This window comes from Plectrocnemia conspersa, unplaced genomic scaffold (genome assembly GCF_051122295.1).
Source record: "Plectrocnemia conspersa isolate PC_06_02 unplaced genomic scaffold, ASM5112229v1 ptg000006l, whole genome shotgun sequence".
NCBI lineage: Eukaryota > Metazoa > Arthropoda > Insecta > Trichoptera > Polycentropodidae > Plectrocnemia > Plectrocnemia conspersa.
The window spans coordinates 10,376,703-10,393,317 of record NW_028277170.1 but is presented as its reverse complement, the minus strand read 5'-3'; the positions used below and the strand labels follow the sequence as shown (position 1 = coordinate 10,393,317).

The 16,615-nt window shown below is 30.5% G+C and overlaps 1 protein-coding gene across 1 annotated transcript in view; it reads right to left on the bottom strand.

Annotated features, from left to right (window-relative positions):
- Best2 (bestrophin 2) overlaps positions 1-16,615 on the bottom strand; it is an 85,461-nt gene that overhangs the window by 2,608 nt on the left and 66,238 nt on the right. Inside the window, exons 5-9 of the mRNA XM_088187440.1 lie at positions 13,158-13,396; positions 8,990-9,118; positions 5,527-5,634; positions 1,725-1,961; positions 1,384-1,654 (exon numbers count right to left, since the gene is read on the bottom strand). Of these exons, the coding sequence (XP_088043566.1) occupies positions 1,384-1,654; positions 1,725-1,961; positions 5,527-5,634; positions 8,990-9,118; positions 13,158-13,396 (984 nt within the window). The remainder of the gene's footprint in view (positions 1-1,383; positions 1,655-1,724; positions 1,962-5,526; positions 5,635-8,989; positions 9,119-13,157; positions 13,397-16,615) is intronic.

Sequence of the window (16,615 nt, the reverse complement as noted above, 5' to 3'; positions counted from 1 at the left end):
TTTTGAATGTGTGTGAATCATAAAGCAACTAAATATAAAAAAAATATTAAATACTACTAATTCAGAGCATTCGTTGGTTTATAAGCTCTTTTTTAAAAGATTAAAAATTAAATTAAATTGTGGTCGATAATATTCATTCATATAAATTAAACTGTTAGTGAGTTGCAAAATTTAACGCAGCCAGGCTGACAATTTTTTATCTAATATAAAAGTTTTTTTTTATAAAAACGTAGAAGTATAGGAAGCACTCGACTACCCTTTCTTTATCAACATCGAGCCGCGGATGACAATAGTTAGGGATGGCCACTAAGCATCCGACAATGAGGTTCCGCAGAGAGTGCTCTCAAGCCACTATTGTCAGGGCCCACCGTCACCAGAGCTAACTATAATCTATAGACTTGTCGGGCCTAACTATATTGAAGCAGTACCCCCCAGGGATTCTCCCCACCAGAAGCCAGATGCGGGCAACAAATGGGTGGACGCTTGCTCGCCGGCCGGTTAAATCCGCCCACCGCCTAGAGACACAGCCCCAGCACCAATCTGAGCCGACTGCAGAGAGCCCGAACATCCGGACTCGCCCAGTGACGAGGCTATCTCCCAAAACGGAGACTGAGTCCCATCACGGATAACTAATCCCAGCACCGTAAATTTGCAGCATGTTCTGCAGCTGGCTAGTGGACAAAGTGGTTACTTTTTGCATTTTTTCAAAACCACTTTCTGCGCCCCAGAACAAGTTCCAAAACACGCACTTAGGCGTCTGGATGAGCACTGGTTCTTCAATACCAGCCTAGGCACCATACGAGTGCTAGCCCAGGCGCAAGCACTTCCACCGGACCATTAGCATTGAGGCCCTACGAGTCCTTCCTCATCGAGTAGGCTGCTGAAATTGTACGTGCAGAGGGCGGTCCACACTCCTGCAGTACTATTTATGGCTAGTGGACAAATAAGCCTATGGCATAGTTTTTATTTAAATTATATCTGTGTTTTTACATTTCATTTTATAACACGCAAGTGAATAGTGTTTCAATCCGAACCTTACCACACATACTCAAAAACATCATCAGCATTTACAAATAAGTAAATGTACATTGGTATTTATAAAGTATTTACAGTGTATCTATTTATATTAAATTTAATTAAAAGTTGCTCAATGGACATATAACAATCTAAAGTATTGAATCAAACAAACATTAAAAGCTACACTGAAAATTTAGGTCAATGCAGTGCTTTAAGATTTTTTAACTATGAACCTCTTTTATTGTTATTACAGTGTGAGAAGATTTATTAACGCTGCCCGATACTTTCTATTTCTTGTTATAAAAGCAGTAAAATACTGGAAGGACAACTACGTTTATGACGGCAATCATAAAATTATTATAGTACCTTGTCTTTTCGCTTGGCCTCGTACGGATTTACCACCAACCACACGTTCATTTACAGAACTATTCCTTTGATTTCCTAATGACATTTGCGTTCCATTTGGACCCACGTCTCCTGCTTCTGGATTTGAATATACAACAGAATTGATACTGTTTTTGTTGAAAACTCCACTCGAAGAGTATGCCGTTGAAACTGAGCGCATTGAACCCATTCTTGATATCTGTCGCTGGAACCAATTTTTCCTTCTTTCCACAAGTGGAGTATCAACGCTTTCCTGTAGTATATAAAGCGTTAGGTTATGGTTTGTAAATGGATGTATTAAGATATAATTTTATTATACTTACATAGTCTGCGTAAGTGTCGTCTGCGTGTGATTTTCTCGGAGAAGTGGGTAGATTGGCATATACTGATTCAGAAGCAGGAACTTTGTAGTGATCTGCGGAACCAGGAGGTTCGCCTCTCCTGTATTGTTCAGCGGCCAAAGTGTATGGCAGGTCTCTGGGCACTACATCCTCCCAATATTGATCTCTTAGCAATTCTGGATGTTCTTCGTGCATCTCATCTACTATCATGTATGCAGCCTAAAATTATTTAAATAATATAATATATAAAAAGTTAGTAGCTGATTTAGTTGCTAGATGGAATTATTACTTTTTCATTGTAATGCAAATTGTCATAAAAATTAAAATTGAAAAAAACTAGTATTTTTCAATCATAAATTATAAAATTACGCATCTTTTAAGGTTGTACGACGTACATCTCAAATAGAAATTAATAAAACCCCATAAAGTCATGCTTATAAATAGTTTTCTATAGGCTATACTATTTACCATAGCTATAGCCGGTATAGCTATACCAGGCATTACATTTACGATCGAAATTTATAGTATAGTGTAAAATACGAATACTCCCGAGAAAGTAAATTCGCGCCATTTAATTTATGCGAATTATGATATTTCAACAACAATAAAATCGTACTCGACGAGTTACGTACACGTACCATGAATATGCGGAAAGCTAGAAATGCGACGCTACTATTTATAACTCAACATACCTCATTCGTACATTTATAAGCACTAAACTATAATATATAAACGTTTATATTTGTTTTACGATAAAGTTGTGTATTATTATTGATTAATTAGTGTGCAACTTTAGGAGAAATAAATATAAACTTTTTAGGAGAAATGCCTGAAAATTTAAAGATTGCTACTATTGTACCTATACCTAAAATAAAAAATAGTAAAAAAGTTGAAGAAATGAGACCAATCAACATGCTACCGTGTATAGAAAAAATAATAGAAGAAGTAGTAATCAAACAATTAAAGGAATTTATTACTTCTCAAAACATAATATGTGAACAACAATCGGGATTCAGAGAAAAGCATTCCACTGAAACTGCATTACAAGTAGTGATAAATGATTGGCTGTTGGCTAAGGATACAAACAAAATCATTGGAGCAGTTTTCTTGGATTTCAAGAGAGCCTTCGAAACAATAGACAGAAAAATAATGTTAAAGAAATTGGAGAGTATAGGTATAAGTGATATAGTTTTAAGATGGTTTAATAATTACTTATATAAAAGAAAACAAAAAGTTAAAATAAATAATGTATATTCTGAAGAGAAATTAGTGTCTTATGGAGTACCACAAGGGTCTAAATTGGGACCATTGTTATTTGTTTTGTATATTAATGATATAGTTAATAACGTGAAAAAATGTAAAATTCATCTATTTGCGGATGACACATTAATGTATTGCATAGGTGATAACATTAAAGAAATTGTAAGTAATTTAAATAATGAATTAAGTATATTAGAAATATGGTTAAAGAATAATGTACTTAAATTAAATGAGAATAAAACTAAATGTATGTTTATTAATTATAAAAATGTGTTAGATAATAGTACCAAAATAGTAATAAATAACTCTAGTATAGAAATAGTGGATAATATAAAATATTTAGGAGTAATTGTTGATACAAAATTAAATTTTAAAGAACATTGTAATTACATATTCAAAAAAATTAGTAGAAAAATAGGTTTATTATCTAGATTAAGAAATATATTAAGTATAAATACAAAAAAAATAATTTATAATAGTATAATATTGCCCCATTTTAATTATTGTGCAACCCTATTAAATATGTTAAATAAATTAGATAAACAAATGTTGCAAAAATTACAAAATAGGGCAATGAGAGTAATTTTAAATAAAAATAGATTAACTAATTGTAAAAGTATGATTGATAGATTAGAATGGTTGAATGTTCAAGAAATATTGAGTATGAATGTTTTAGTATTTATATATAAGTTAGAAAATAATATATTACCAAAATATTTTAATAAGTATTTAATAAGAAATAAAGATGTACATAAATATAATACTAGAAATAGAGAAAATTTAAAGAAAATTAAGTATAAGAAAACGAGTACGGCTAGGGGAATTATGTACGGAGGTTTTGATTTATATAATAGTCTTCCAAGAGAAATCCGAAACAGCAAAAATATAACGGGTTTCATAAATGGAATAAAAGAACACCTTCGTACATATAGAAATAAATTATAATATTAAGACTTTATTATTGTATATTTTCATTTTTTCTTTCTGTTATGTATTTTTTATATATTTTTATATATGTTTACTAAATTTGTTAGATATAAAGATTAGCTATTAAGCTAAATAAATTAATAAAATAAATAAATAATAAATAACTATTTCAATTATATAGGTGCGTCCAGTCGTTTCCGAAGAGGGTAAGCTTTAGATTCCGGACGACCAGGGGATGTGAAGAGAGAAGCGGTGGCTTTCGCGATCATCTATGGTCTGATGTTGGATCAGCTCTCTCTTGCTTAAAGTTCGTACGCTTTGAAATGGATGTTTAAAGAGTAGGAAGAGGTATTTATATCCATGGTTCCTGTGTTAAGTATATTTTTAGTCACATTTTCTATAAAGACCAGTCTCAAAGGCTGGAGGGTGTACTTGGGTGTAAACGTTAGCACAGTATTATTGTTTTCTGTAAGTTGAATGAATGGAAAACTACTATGTACGTTTGGATCAAAGGATTTAAAACCCGTAAAACGAGCATTGAATATTGTATAATAAGTGAAGCACTTGACTAATGATATATCTAAATTGTAAATTATATGTAAAGTGAAGCACTTGACTAATGATATATGGAAGTACATTAGTAAATATTGTCTTTAGGGCTTGTTGGGTACCTCGATTGCTGGGATCAGATAAAATAAACATAGAGTGAACATCTATCGTGTCAACACTCAAGATAATACTTTTCTATAACGATTAATTATAATACATCGGTTCAGAACAAACAAAGTAGACTTGACTATCAGAAAAAAGCTCGTGCGATGCCTTTTATTAGAAAAGTTATTCAAAGTTTAAGAATTGCGAAGATTCTTTTTTAAAATGTTTTACAATAAACTCTAAACATTTATATATATATATATATATTTGTTTACCATCAGCTGCACGATCGATCCTTATTATAGCGTGATTATACCATAAAAGGCTGTATACCATTTAACTAACATTCTGCAAACCTGGACATAAAATGACTACAATATCCTTATTACCCCTTTGTTCGGGATATACGGTACATACGAATATGTTGTTATATATCGTATATGGTCCTAGTTCGAGAGGTTACTCACTCAGTAACGTACTTCTGCTTAGCGACCGAAGCGATTATTGTTATATATTAAATTCTTTGCTTATAAGATCATCGCCCTTCATACGAGTATTGATCCAGCATACTTATTCTTAGACTGTATGACGACGCGATTACCCCTTTTCGTGATTACTAATTAGCATAATTATATAAATAGGGGAATCTCCTTTGTTCGTCAGTATTCTGTCAAATACGGTCAGTCATTTGACCGATAAATACCGATTTTCATAAATTTATAACATTATATTAAGGCGACGTCTAATTAACATATTTATATAAACTTTATATATCAATTTATATTATTTTTATTATTATAAGGATAATTTTTTACACCAGAAAAGTAGGTGTGCATTAGATACATTCTTCGAATGATTTTATTGCTGTTTAGTATTTTTTTGATATATAATACTATTAGTTATCAAATATCATGTCTTTACATATAATTTTGTGTTACATTACCTTAACGTGTCTATCTATGAGCCAATTGAGTTCAAAGTCATCGTCGTCCTCTCCGAAAGGATTAATCAATACTTCAGCGACTTTTAACCATCCTAGGTACATGCTAAACTGAAATTATAAACAATAATGCATATTTGATTATGATTAAATTAAAAAAAATACAAATTTACTATTTTAAAACATTAGGAACTTATTTAACAAACAAGAGGAAAATATTAATTGACGTATACTAAAAATGATTGGACAAGTGTTTGCATTATGTTGACATTTTAATGTTTTAGCAAAAAAATAATACAATTCGCAATTTTTTACCAGCAAACACAACTTCTGTAATTACTCTGTGTACTTTAGATGGAGCGGAATTTTCTTAATTAATTTAAATTTATTTCCACACTTGTTAGATGCGGAGTTGAAAATAAAAAAATACGCTTTCAAACATTATTAATAAACCGTAGTTAAATATTACGACAGGTGTTTATTTTTTATCTAGTTGAGTAATTAAAGATATCATAGGGACATTTTTGTATAGATTATTCAAAGGGAGAAATTCTTTAGATTTTAATAAATAAATTGTTAATGATTAAATATAAAAAACATATTTTTTAACACATTAATACATAATTTTTATTATATATAAATTACATTAGGTAACTTATTTATTATTTTCTAATTTTTATTAATTTTAGATGTAGTTTATATATTTAAATATTATAGCTATAATTTTTGATAATATATTAAAAAACAATATAGTCCAGTCAAATAAGGCGAAATAAAGGCTAAACCTCGGAATGAAAGATACCAAACTGAAATTTTGCACAGACCTTCGTTTTGATGTTCTAAAGACAGGGTGAAAAGTCTCATAAAATATCGTGTCTGCTAATCAAGATATCAAAGGTCAAAGGTAACAAAATTTGTTTTTTTGCAAATATCTCGCGTTTTATGCGTTGCACGTCATTAGATGCTTCACAAAACTTGTAAAGCATAAAATTATCTACAAGTTTAGTTCTAATATTTGTTTTGTATCATTAACCGTTTTTGAGATATAGCGCGAAGAGTGGGAGGCGTACATCCGTTTATAGATTCCAGCGAGTATTTCTACCTGCTTAACTTGGTATAAGCTTTGAAAAAGTAAAACAATCGTGAAAAAAGTGGTCTCGGCAAGTCGTTTGAACCATAATTTTATTACTTTCTTCATTGTATTATTAGGAATTAAAAATGAAATATTGCTCGACTAGAAATTTGTGCGAAAAAATTGAAAGAGTTGAGAGATGTCCTTACGGAGTATGTACCAGATGATAAGAAGATCATTTCCAAATTAAGAGAAAAATATTTAACTGATATTATAGTTATAACGAAGATTGGATCATTCCCTATTTTTTCTTTTCGCGATGCTCAAGCTTAAGTTTTATCCATAGCTTGGTATGAAAATAAAAAAGGCACTTCGGAAGAAGAACACTTGCGCGTAGTGGAAGCTGCTGCAGCGATTATTAGAGAAGATATTCGATCTTCTGTTGTTGAGACCAAGTCTTATCCGCCCCCCAAGTAAAATATTAATGAAGAAATTCCGAAAACTTTATTACATTTTCTGCAAGAAGTTATTATAAAGAACAGAAAAGGAAAGACGGGGCATTTTAAAACGAAATACACAGCTGTAAGTCATGCTATAATGACTTCCATACGAAAACGATCCTTTTCTTCGCAGTTATTAATAGGCCTATCTGTATTTCTTCATAGAAAAAATTCAGATAGGCCAAAAATCCAAAAAGACTTTTGGATTTTTTGTCAAGTTTAGGTTTTTTCGCTTCATATAGTGATACTGTAAAATGTTAAATTTCAGCTGTTTATCACCCACAGCCTCGTCATCAACCATCAGAGTCAAGTGTCTTAGTACAGTATGCAGCGGATAATGCAGAAAAATATTTATACTCTTGATGGCTATAATACTGTTCATATAATGGGAATGATAAAAATAATAACTTCAAAATCTGAAGTTATATCCGATGACCGCATAAAGAAATTTACAACAAAACCAAGTGCAAAGGAGTTAGCAGCACTATCACATATACCCCTTCTAGTGTATGAAAATCATGTCGTACCCGGATTAAGCAAGAGATTCAAGTTCGAAATTTTAATGATGTAGAAGAACTAACCGAACAAATATTTAATGTAGTTGATTTGTTGTGGATGTACGGAAAGTGGAAAAATATCTCTCCGTTGCCAGGGTGGAATGGATTTATTGAACAACAATGAGAACTTTGTAACTTCTCGGATTCTGTTTCTTACTTTTATTCATCATCCTGCGAGTAATATGGACACAATTTACACCACATTACAGTGTGCTATAAATACTGCCAAGAAACATGAACAAAGAACATGCTTAATAACTTTTGATCAGCCGTTGTACATAAAAGCACGTGAAATCGTAGCAGCTTCAGATGTTAACTCAGACTTGTCCAGAGTAGTTGTGAAACTAGGAGGCTTTCGTATGCTTATGTCTTTTATTGGATGCATAGGGTATATAATGAATGGAAGCGGAATCAAGGAAGCTCTCAGTACAATTTATGCTTCGAATTCTGTCGACAAAATGTTGGATGGTCACGCTTTTGCAAGAAGTATCAGAGGCCATACGCTATTACTTTTTGCATTATTGATGATGACTTTTGAAGATCTGGAGATTGAAAGTTATAATGCTTTAGATGGGTTCATTCAGCAGATAACAATTTGCGATGTTTTCTACGAAACTGTGGAATAATGTACAGGTAACTCTGGCTCCGTAGTTTACATAGCGTTATCCTATAAACGGATGCGCGCTTCCCACTCCCCGCGCTATATCTCGAAAACCATTAACCATACGAAGAAATAAATTCCAACAAACTTGTAGAAAATTTTATTTTCTATAAGTTTTGTTAAACATTTAATGACATGCGACGCAAAAGAGGCGAGATATTTGCAAAAAAACGATTTTTATGACCTTTGACCTTTAATATCTTGATTAGCAGACACGATATCTTTTGAGACTTTTCACCATATATTTAGAACGCCAAAACGAAGGTCTGTGCAAAATTTAAGCATGTTATCTTTCATTCCGAGGTTAAACCCTTATTTGACTGGACTAATATGATTTCATTGTTAACCTTTTGACTGGTTATGACAAATAAATACGTCATAGAAAAATTCTTGACTAGAAAAGTTAACTCGTCATGACTTTTATAAATAGGTAAATAAATTAGTATATTTAGTAGGATAAAAATGAGTTAAAAGGAGTATAATTTATAAGAGAATTATGTATAGGAATGAAATAAAACATGAATAATTTTATAAAAATATTGAGAGAACACCTAAATTATCGATTGTTTTTGCTCCTTAAAGTACATAACTAATACGTTCAATATAAGTCAATGCCACAAATTGATGATAATTTTTATTACCAGTTATAAAAAATAAAATAAAAAAAAATTATTACCTGCATAATGGCAAATAAAGGTACGTAAATATCAGGGTCGTCGAATTTTTCGCAGTCATCTCGATTAGGTATCATTTGCTTTCCCATCAGAGCAGCGATGAAGTATGTGTAAAGACCAAGAGTGACAACCTAAAAATATAAACAAAAACATATATGCAGTTGATAAAAAAATAAATTGCTAAAAATCAGCAATGGATCACATTTAAAAATATTTCTGTAAAACCATTGTTATTGTGATTGTGTTAATATTATATAAGCTTCTTAATTTTAATTGTTGACATTATTAATACAATAGTGTCTCTAAGGCACTATTAATTAAACATTTATGTAAATATTAAATAATTTTATGGAATGGATCAATAAAAAATTAATGATGTAAAGATATTATGCTATAAATATATTATGTTTTTTGTGAAGGTCTAATACTCAGCAAACTATTATTCAGATAGTAAAATCTACCTTTTACTAAAGCATTATGTAATACTAGTTCTAAGTTTTTTTTATACTATTTCAGTATAAATTTATTTTGTACGCGAACATTTTTAAAAATATTATTAGGTTATGAACATTTATTACCAAACTGTTTTAAAATATATTTTTTTAAATTTATTTAGTCGCGCAATAAGAAGTTGTATGATCATATGATTAAATACCCTAGTTATACTAAAAAATGTCTACACTCAGTGAATATATACGAAATTAAAGATTCCTTAGATATTCTAGGGATCACAGTTGAATTTCACAACTTCACAAATATAAGTTACTACAAATTTCCACAGCGATTAATGTTACAGAAATAATGAATTCGCAATCAAGAATCACTCACGTTATATTAAAATTATGTTTAAAAACACATTGTCGTCATTTACCATCTTCACAACAGGAAGATAGCATTGGATTAGACGTAATATAATTGCGGCTTTAACTGTATAATTAAATCGCACTGACGTCCTACGTAATTGAAATAAATATAACCTCAATCTATGAAACGACATTTGTATTTATTTGTAAATACGATATTTTATAAAATATACCGTTGCATTATAATTTCATCAGCTCAACGACGAATGCTAAATCTATGATTTTCTCAGATCTGCTTAATAGCGATGTTGATAATTATGACGACAATATTATTAAAATAATCCATCACGAACGTCCGTTATCGTATATAATTATATTATATTGTATGAAACACGACTGACCAATGTCAAGGTTGTTTGTGATGGTTGAAACTTACCTTGCCCGCAGGGATACAGTTACGACAATAATTTTTTGTTTGATTCTATACAGTCGATAGAATTTCTGGTGATAATAATTAAGCTCGCATATTTTTTATCAACACTCAAAGGAATATTAACTGTTTTTGCTACAAATATAAGATTACATGATTTATATGTAAAATAAATACTAATTTAAAATGTCATTATTTTTTTTATTGTATAGTTAGTTTTTATTTTTTTTGTATTATATGATTATACTCAACAACAATTTTGCACTTTTTTTGCCAAAAATAATCACAGAGATAGGCTCTATTTTTATATAAAAAAATAATAAAAAAGTAAAGCCTACTACATCACCACTTTTTATCAAAAATATTTAAGCATAATTTTATAGCAATTTATACTAGTTAAAATTTCACTTTAATATAATTTGAACTAAAATCAATGCAGTATATAGAGCATGAAATTTTAAATATACATTAAATTATTTCATCTCTATAGCAAAATAATCTAATTAAATTATTAATTAATTAAAAACTATTTGTTTTATGTAATGTAGTGAAAATTGTAAGTCGGCGGATGTTAATTATTAAGAATATACGCACTCTTACAATTCTCGCCGAAGAACCCAATATGCATATACAGTGGTAATACCTCGGTTTTCGTTGACTTCGGTTATCATCCGTTTACGTCGGTACTTTATCTACTTGCATAATAAAGCAACGACTTTTGAAACGAGCCGTCGAAAGGAGAAAAATCTAGCTACGATAGTAAGATTTATAATATGCAAAAACTCCATTAAAGGAAAAAAAATATTTGCAGGTTTTGGTTATGATGTTCGGAAATAATTTATTATACTTTCTTTGCAGTGTATTTCCTTCCGCCATAAATCAGTATTTATATTCAATTCATTGTGAATTTTCTACACACAGACACATAAATATTACACACAATTACAAGAGTGTCATAATCTCATGCCATTTCGTGCATAAAGTGAAACGTAGTCGATACGAAAGTGCGATTAACAGAAAATTATGGATTGGCAAAAAGTGCAACGCCGGTTATAAATAAAATCATTGTGTATGTGAGTTTTGAAAACAAAACGTAATGACACGAGTCTCTCTGTTTCACTTTTGCAATTTGTGCTATATGAACGAGAGAGAAAGTTAACCAGTCGTAGGACATTGATGGTTTAAGAAATCTAGCTGTTCATTGCTCTTTTTTATTTGTGTGCCATTTTTGAGTTCGGCCAGTGTCCGCTATCTGCAGATATCTTTCATGAGTTTTAGGCACAGCCCTTATTTTTAAATGTCGATAAAAATACACTTAAATATGCAAAACATATTTTACAATAATTTTTGACATTGCAAAGATTTTTATTAATCACAAAGATATTTTTTTGCATATTTACGTTCATATAAGAAAAACAGATAATTAAATAAATCTAGCACTTGGTGAGACTAGGAATTGACACACGTAAGCACAAAACTGCAACTGAATGCCTGAGCCCAGTAAAAAAATGTTTTTTATCTGCTTTATTTTTAACTTTTGCTTTATTTTCATTTTAACCCTTTGAACGCGGAAGTCGACGAAAGTCGCCCAATTGATTTTTTTATCTCTTTACGCAAAAATCAGTAAAAAAATGCTTTTCAAGGAAAAACTTTTTTTTTGTGAATAAACATAAAATATTATTTTAAATAAATAAAAATTAAAAATCAGAACATTTAAATACAATATCAAGGTAAAATTTGCATTTTAAAAAAAAAATAAAAATATTATTTTTCTTAATTAACGCGTGCAAATGGTTAAATAATAAATACGTGTCGGGATTATTAATTAACATACCCTTCAATTTATAATTTGATACCCTAACGGAGGGAGTGAATCAGCAGGTCTAAAAACATTAAAAAAATTGAATCATAAAACCTGCTGACAAAGCTAGTTTCGCCATATGCTATACAAAGACAATGTTTTAAATGTCTAAAGCATAAAATGATATTCTTTGTTAAAATAGGACACCACCGTGAGAAAAACTTTTTGTATGAATCAAAAAAATTAAAGGTATCCGCCGGGTACCAAAATAACGAGTACCAAAACAGAAGATTGTATTTTTTTCTAGCAGATAATCAGTTTCAAAGAAAGGCCGTTCCACCTCTAGGGTGGAAAAAATCTTATATATAGGAGAACAAAATAAGAACGCGGGCAACCAAAAATCACTTCTTTAGATACTCCCTTTCGCTGACATTCACACTTGAATATAACATTAAAGGCTTCAGAACACCAAGAGCTCTCAAACTTGGAGCTACTAAATTCGTACAAACTTCGAACAAGAAGAGGCCGACTCAATTTCAAATAGTCGAAAGTCGCAAGTCGCCGCTTCTCTCTTCAAATCCCCTGTTCTAGCTCGAAGTCTGAAATACAAAGTTGTACCTGCTTTGGATACGCCTGGAGACTATGAACGTATCCACAAAAAATTACGTATATTAACATTAACACATACAAACTGAACGTAACGATTTCAAATATTCCAAAAGAATAAATAGCAATAACTTTGCCTTAAACGAAAATAAACACTCCTGACACGAAGGTCAGGATATACGCTAATATTATTTATATATGTATTCAGATTAAGCAACTCTAATTTGAATTATGTGCCCTGTTAGTTACTCTATCTGAAAAATACAATTAAATCACTAGCTTCAGATTTTATATGTTGTTTATGATAAACTATGTAAACGTCAGACTATCTAGCTTTTTAAAATTAAGGTAATGAAATACTGACAAAACATAGCCATCAGCTAATTTGTGTTAGTATAAATCTTAAAATGCTTATTAGTCTTAATTAATGTATATCAAATCATGTTTAATATGAACCAAACTAAATTATATTAATATACAACTTATATAGGTTATAAAAATAAATAAAATATATTTTTTAAGACACGAACCTGTGTGTAAACTAGTGGCACGCACACCGTGTCGTATCCGATGAGTGCTCCAAGCTTCTTTCTGATGTCCACCAGCTCTACCAGCATCGTCTGAACGATGTGATCGTTTGTTATCTGACCGTCCTTCCTCGCTCTGTTGATAATGTTGGTCGCCCAAACCAGGGGCATCCAATACTTGGACATGGTGCTCTTGGCGTCCATTTTCTCGAACACCTGTCGCTCGCTCTCCAACATGATACCTGCGGTAGCAATAATTATGCATCAACAAAGATTAGTAACCTTATTGGACTGCAGTGCTAAGATCGTCGCATTGGAACAATAGCACATCATAACATTTCGCAAGCCAAACCGATAGAACAAAACGCACGCAATAAACTACACACACCATAATTTTGCTTTCTTCATAGTTCTCAAAGAAATGCATTCGGCCTAAAAATAAACAACTTGATATTTCAAAGTTACAGAATATTTAGGATAGTAATAACATCATATGGAGTTTAATTCACAATTTAAATCACATAAAGGCCCTAAATAATATGTAGTTATGTGCACTGTTTTGTAAAAATATTGAGATGATGCTCATTAAAACATGGATGTATGCTGTGATATTGGTGAATGAAAGCACTTTGATGCTCGGTTATGAGCATCATGAGTGGTTATATTTATATGGGATGGAATAGATATTCAAAACATGATAAAGATATCTGATTTACTTTAATTTATTGGTCCATTAAACAGAAATTGCACTATATTATTTAAGCTGTTTTGCCACAGATAAAATAACTCAATATGGGAATGTACAAATTAATATTATTTGTGAATATTAAATATTATGGTATTTTTTCTAGGGCGAAAATATTGCTCAAACGAAAATGTCGCACACAAAAACTGTAAAAACTAAAATTTCATTTAAAGGTACGTTTCTGATCTGATCAATTTAGTGTCTCAGCATCATTCTCTGTTTGATTGCAAGAATGCAAATTATAAAGATCAATTATTAAAAGATTTTGTTTAGAAACATCGCTGAAGAACGAAATAAAACCAGTAAGATCATTGCGAATTAAAGAAAGCACCAAATTAAACTGTTCTTTATTTAATCACCAATAATTTCGAAAGATTTATAAGAGCCTTCCTGAATTCTGTTACTGTACATTATTATTTTCATGAGATCGGAAACAATCACGACCGAATTTTACACCTGGCAGCAATTGCTGCTACGCGCATCACATGCCTCGGAGATAGGTATCGTACCTTAATTGTGCACTATATTAACATATACCATAATATATATTTTCGCTGTTTTTGTGTGCGCAATTTTATTGTTCGGAAGCTAATTTTTTCGCTATAATCACAAACCGTTTTTTTTTGTAAAATAAATCGTTTTTAGTACTTTAGATTTATTTAATATTTTTGTGATTGATAATGGTTAAAAATTAATGAAAATAAAAATTAAAAAATACCTAATAATATAATATACTTTGCGTTAAATAATTAAAAAACATACCTACTGTCTATAATTTATTTATAAATAAGACAAGTAAATCAACATAAAAAATTAACCAAAACAGTCGAAATAAACGTATGTTTTGTATATATGCTTATCATCTTTGTGACAAAAATCTTGTACAAAAGTTTCAAAATTTAATACCAGATTTTTATATTCGACTTACAATAGATATTTTTTTATACAAAATATATAAAAAAAATAAGTAAATAAAATACATTGTAATCAATGTAAACTGTACTTCAAATATATAATATAGATTAAAAGCAATATTTTTAATATTGATATTGTTAAATAATAAAAGGCAGTTGTGTATATATATTATACATATATACTTTTTGTTCTTTCAGGCTATCTGTAGTGGAATCCGGTTTAAAAATAAATATAAACAACAACTAATAGTCGGCGAATCCGCATTTGGAAAAATATAAAAATATTAAAAACCACATTACCGTTGATAAAGATGCTTAGTAATTGGTAATATTAACAAAAGCTCTATTATCACTTTAATTGCATCAAAATTAGCACGAAAGACAAGTGGTATAAATCGCTGTTTATTGACCTTAAAGATCAGGGTTCAAATTCCATATGGACCTTTCTATCGTGTCATGGAGATCAAATTAGTGATTTCTATATAATTATAGTTTCGATCAAATCATTTCAAATTAGGTTGAATTAAATTTTCTAAATCTCACGGATGAATATATATATGGATAATAAAATCGAACTAAGTCGTATATATTAGGTATTGAAAATTCTCTAATAATCGGCTTCTTTAGCTCATAGATGTATTAAAAAGTCTCATAAATCGAATGGTTAGCGATAAGCAACTTTTCCACATAATCGATAGAAAGACTCAAGATCATCGTACCATGTTTGGTCCCATTTGAAGCCAAAGAGTCCCTTTATTGACATGAATTCGAGATGCATGTTGCAAGATTTATCAGCAACGTTCTTAATGAGAAATTAAAAAATCTCATTTTTTGCTGCAAAGCGTTCGCTAATCGCAATGCATCGAACCGTGAAACAAAGCATGTTGGGCTGACACGCAAGAACAAAAACAGGAACGAATTGATGAGTCTGTGATGTCATTTTTAAAAACGTCTGCATACAGTACAGTGCAAAAAGTTGCTCCGCGAGCATATTATTGAATGGTTTTTAGATATTGGCCATATAACATAGGAAGAGGCTTTAAGATATTGGTAAAGAATTATCAATAAATAACGAATAGAACCAACCAATATACAGAAGTAGCAAATCTAAGCAAATCGAGGATCAGGAGAGATTATCATTAGATATTATTAGACATTCAGTGATGTAGAATAACACCAAGAAGAAATATATAAAATATTTGGCTGGCTAAAAATTGATTGGTAATATGAAAACAATTATACATATAATAATATAAGTGTAAAATAATTTTAAAAAAAAATAAGAAAATTAGGAGCCAGCTTTACAGATCTGGGTCTAATATACGTCATTGCAAGTTAAGTAATTAAGTGGTGATATATTATTTAATATTATGAGTGTATTTTTGTGTAAGGTGATGTATTATATCATAAGCTTTTACTGTGTTACTATGCGAAGCTCGAGGAATATTATTATAAAATGAAACAAATCAACTTTATTCACCTTACCACAATTATTTAACTTATATTGAAAATGAAAAATATTTTACGTTTAATAACCGAAATACACATGAATATATAAGATCTTCTTTTCTAATAAGGCACATGGCCACCTCGCTGGATATGTTAAAAAGCAAAATTGCCGCATATGGGGCGAGAATAATTATCATGTGATGTACGAGATAACATTACATGCCTCAAAAGAGCCTGTTTGGTGCGAATTGTAGTCAGGCGACGTCATTAGAACTTACTTTTTTGATCAGTCAATTAATTTTAGCATAAAATCAAAGCTATTGATGTAAAAGAAACGCGGTTCCAGCAAGAGA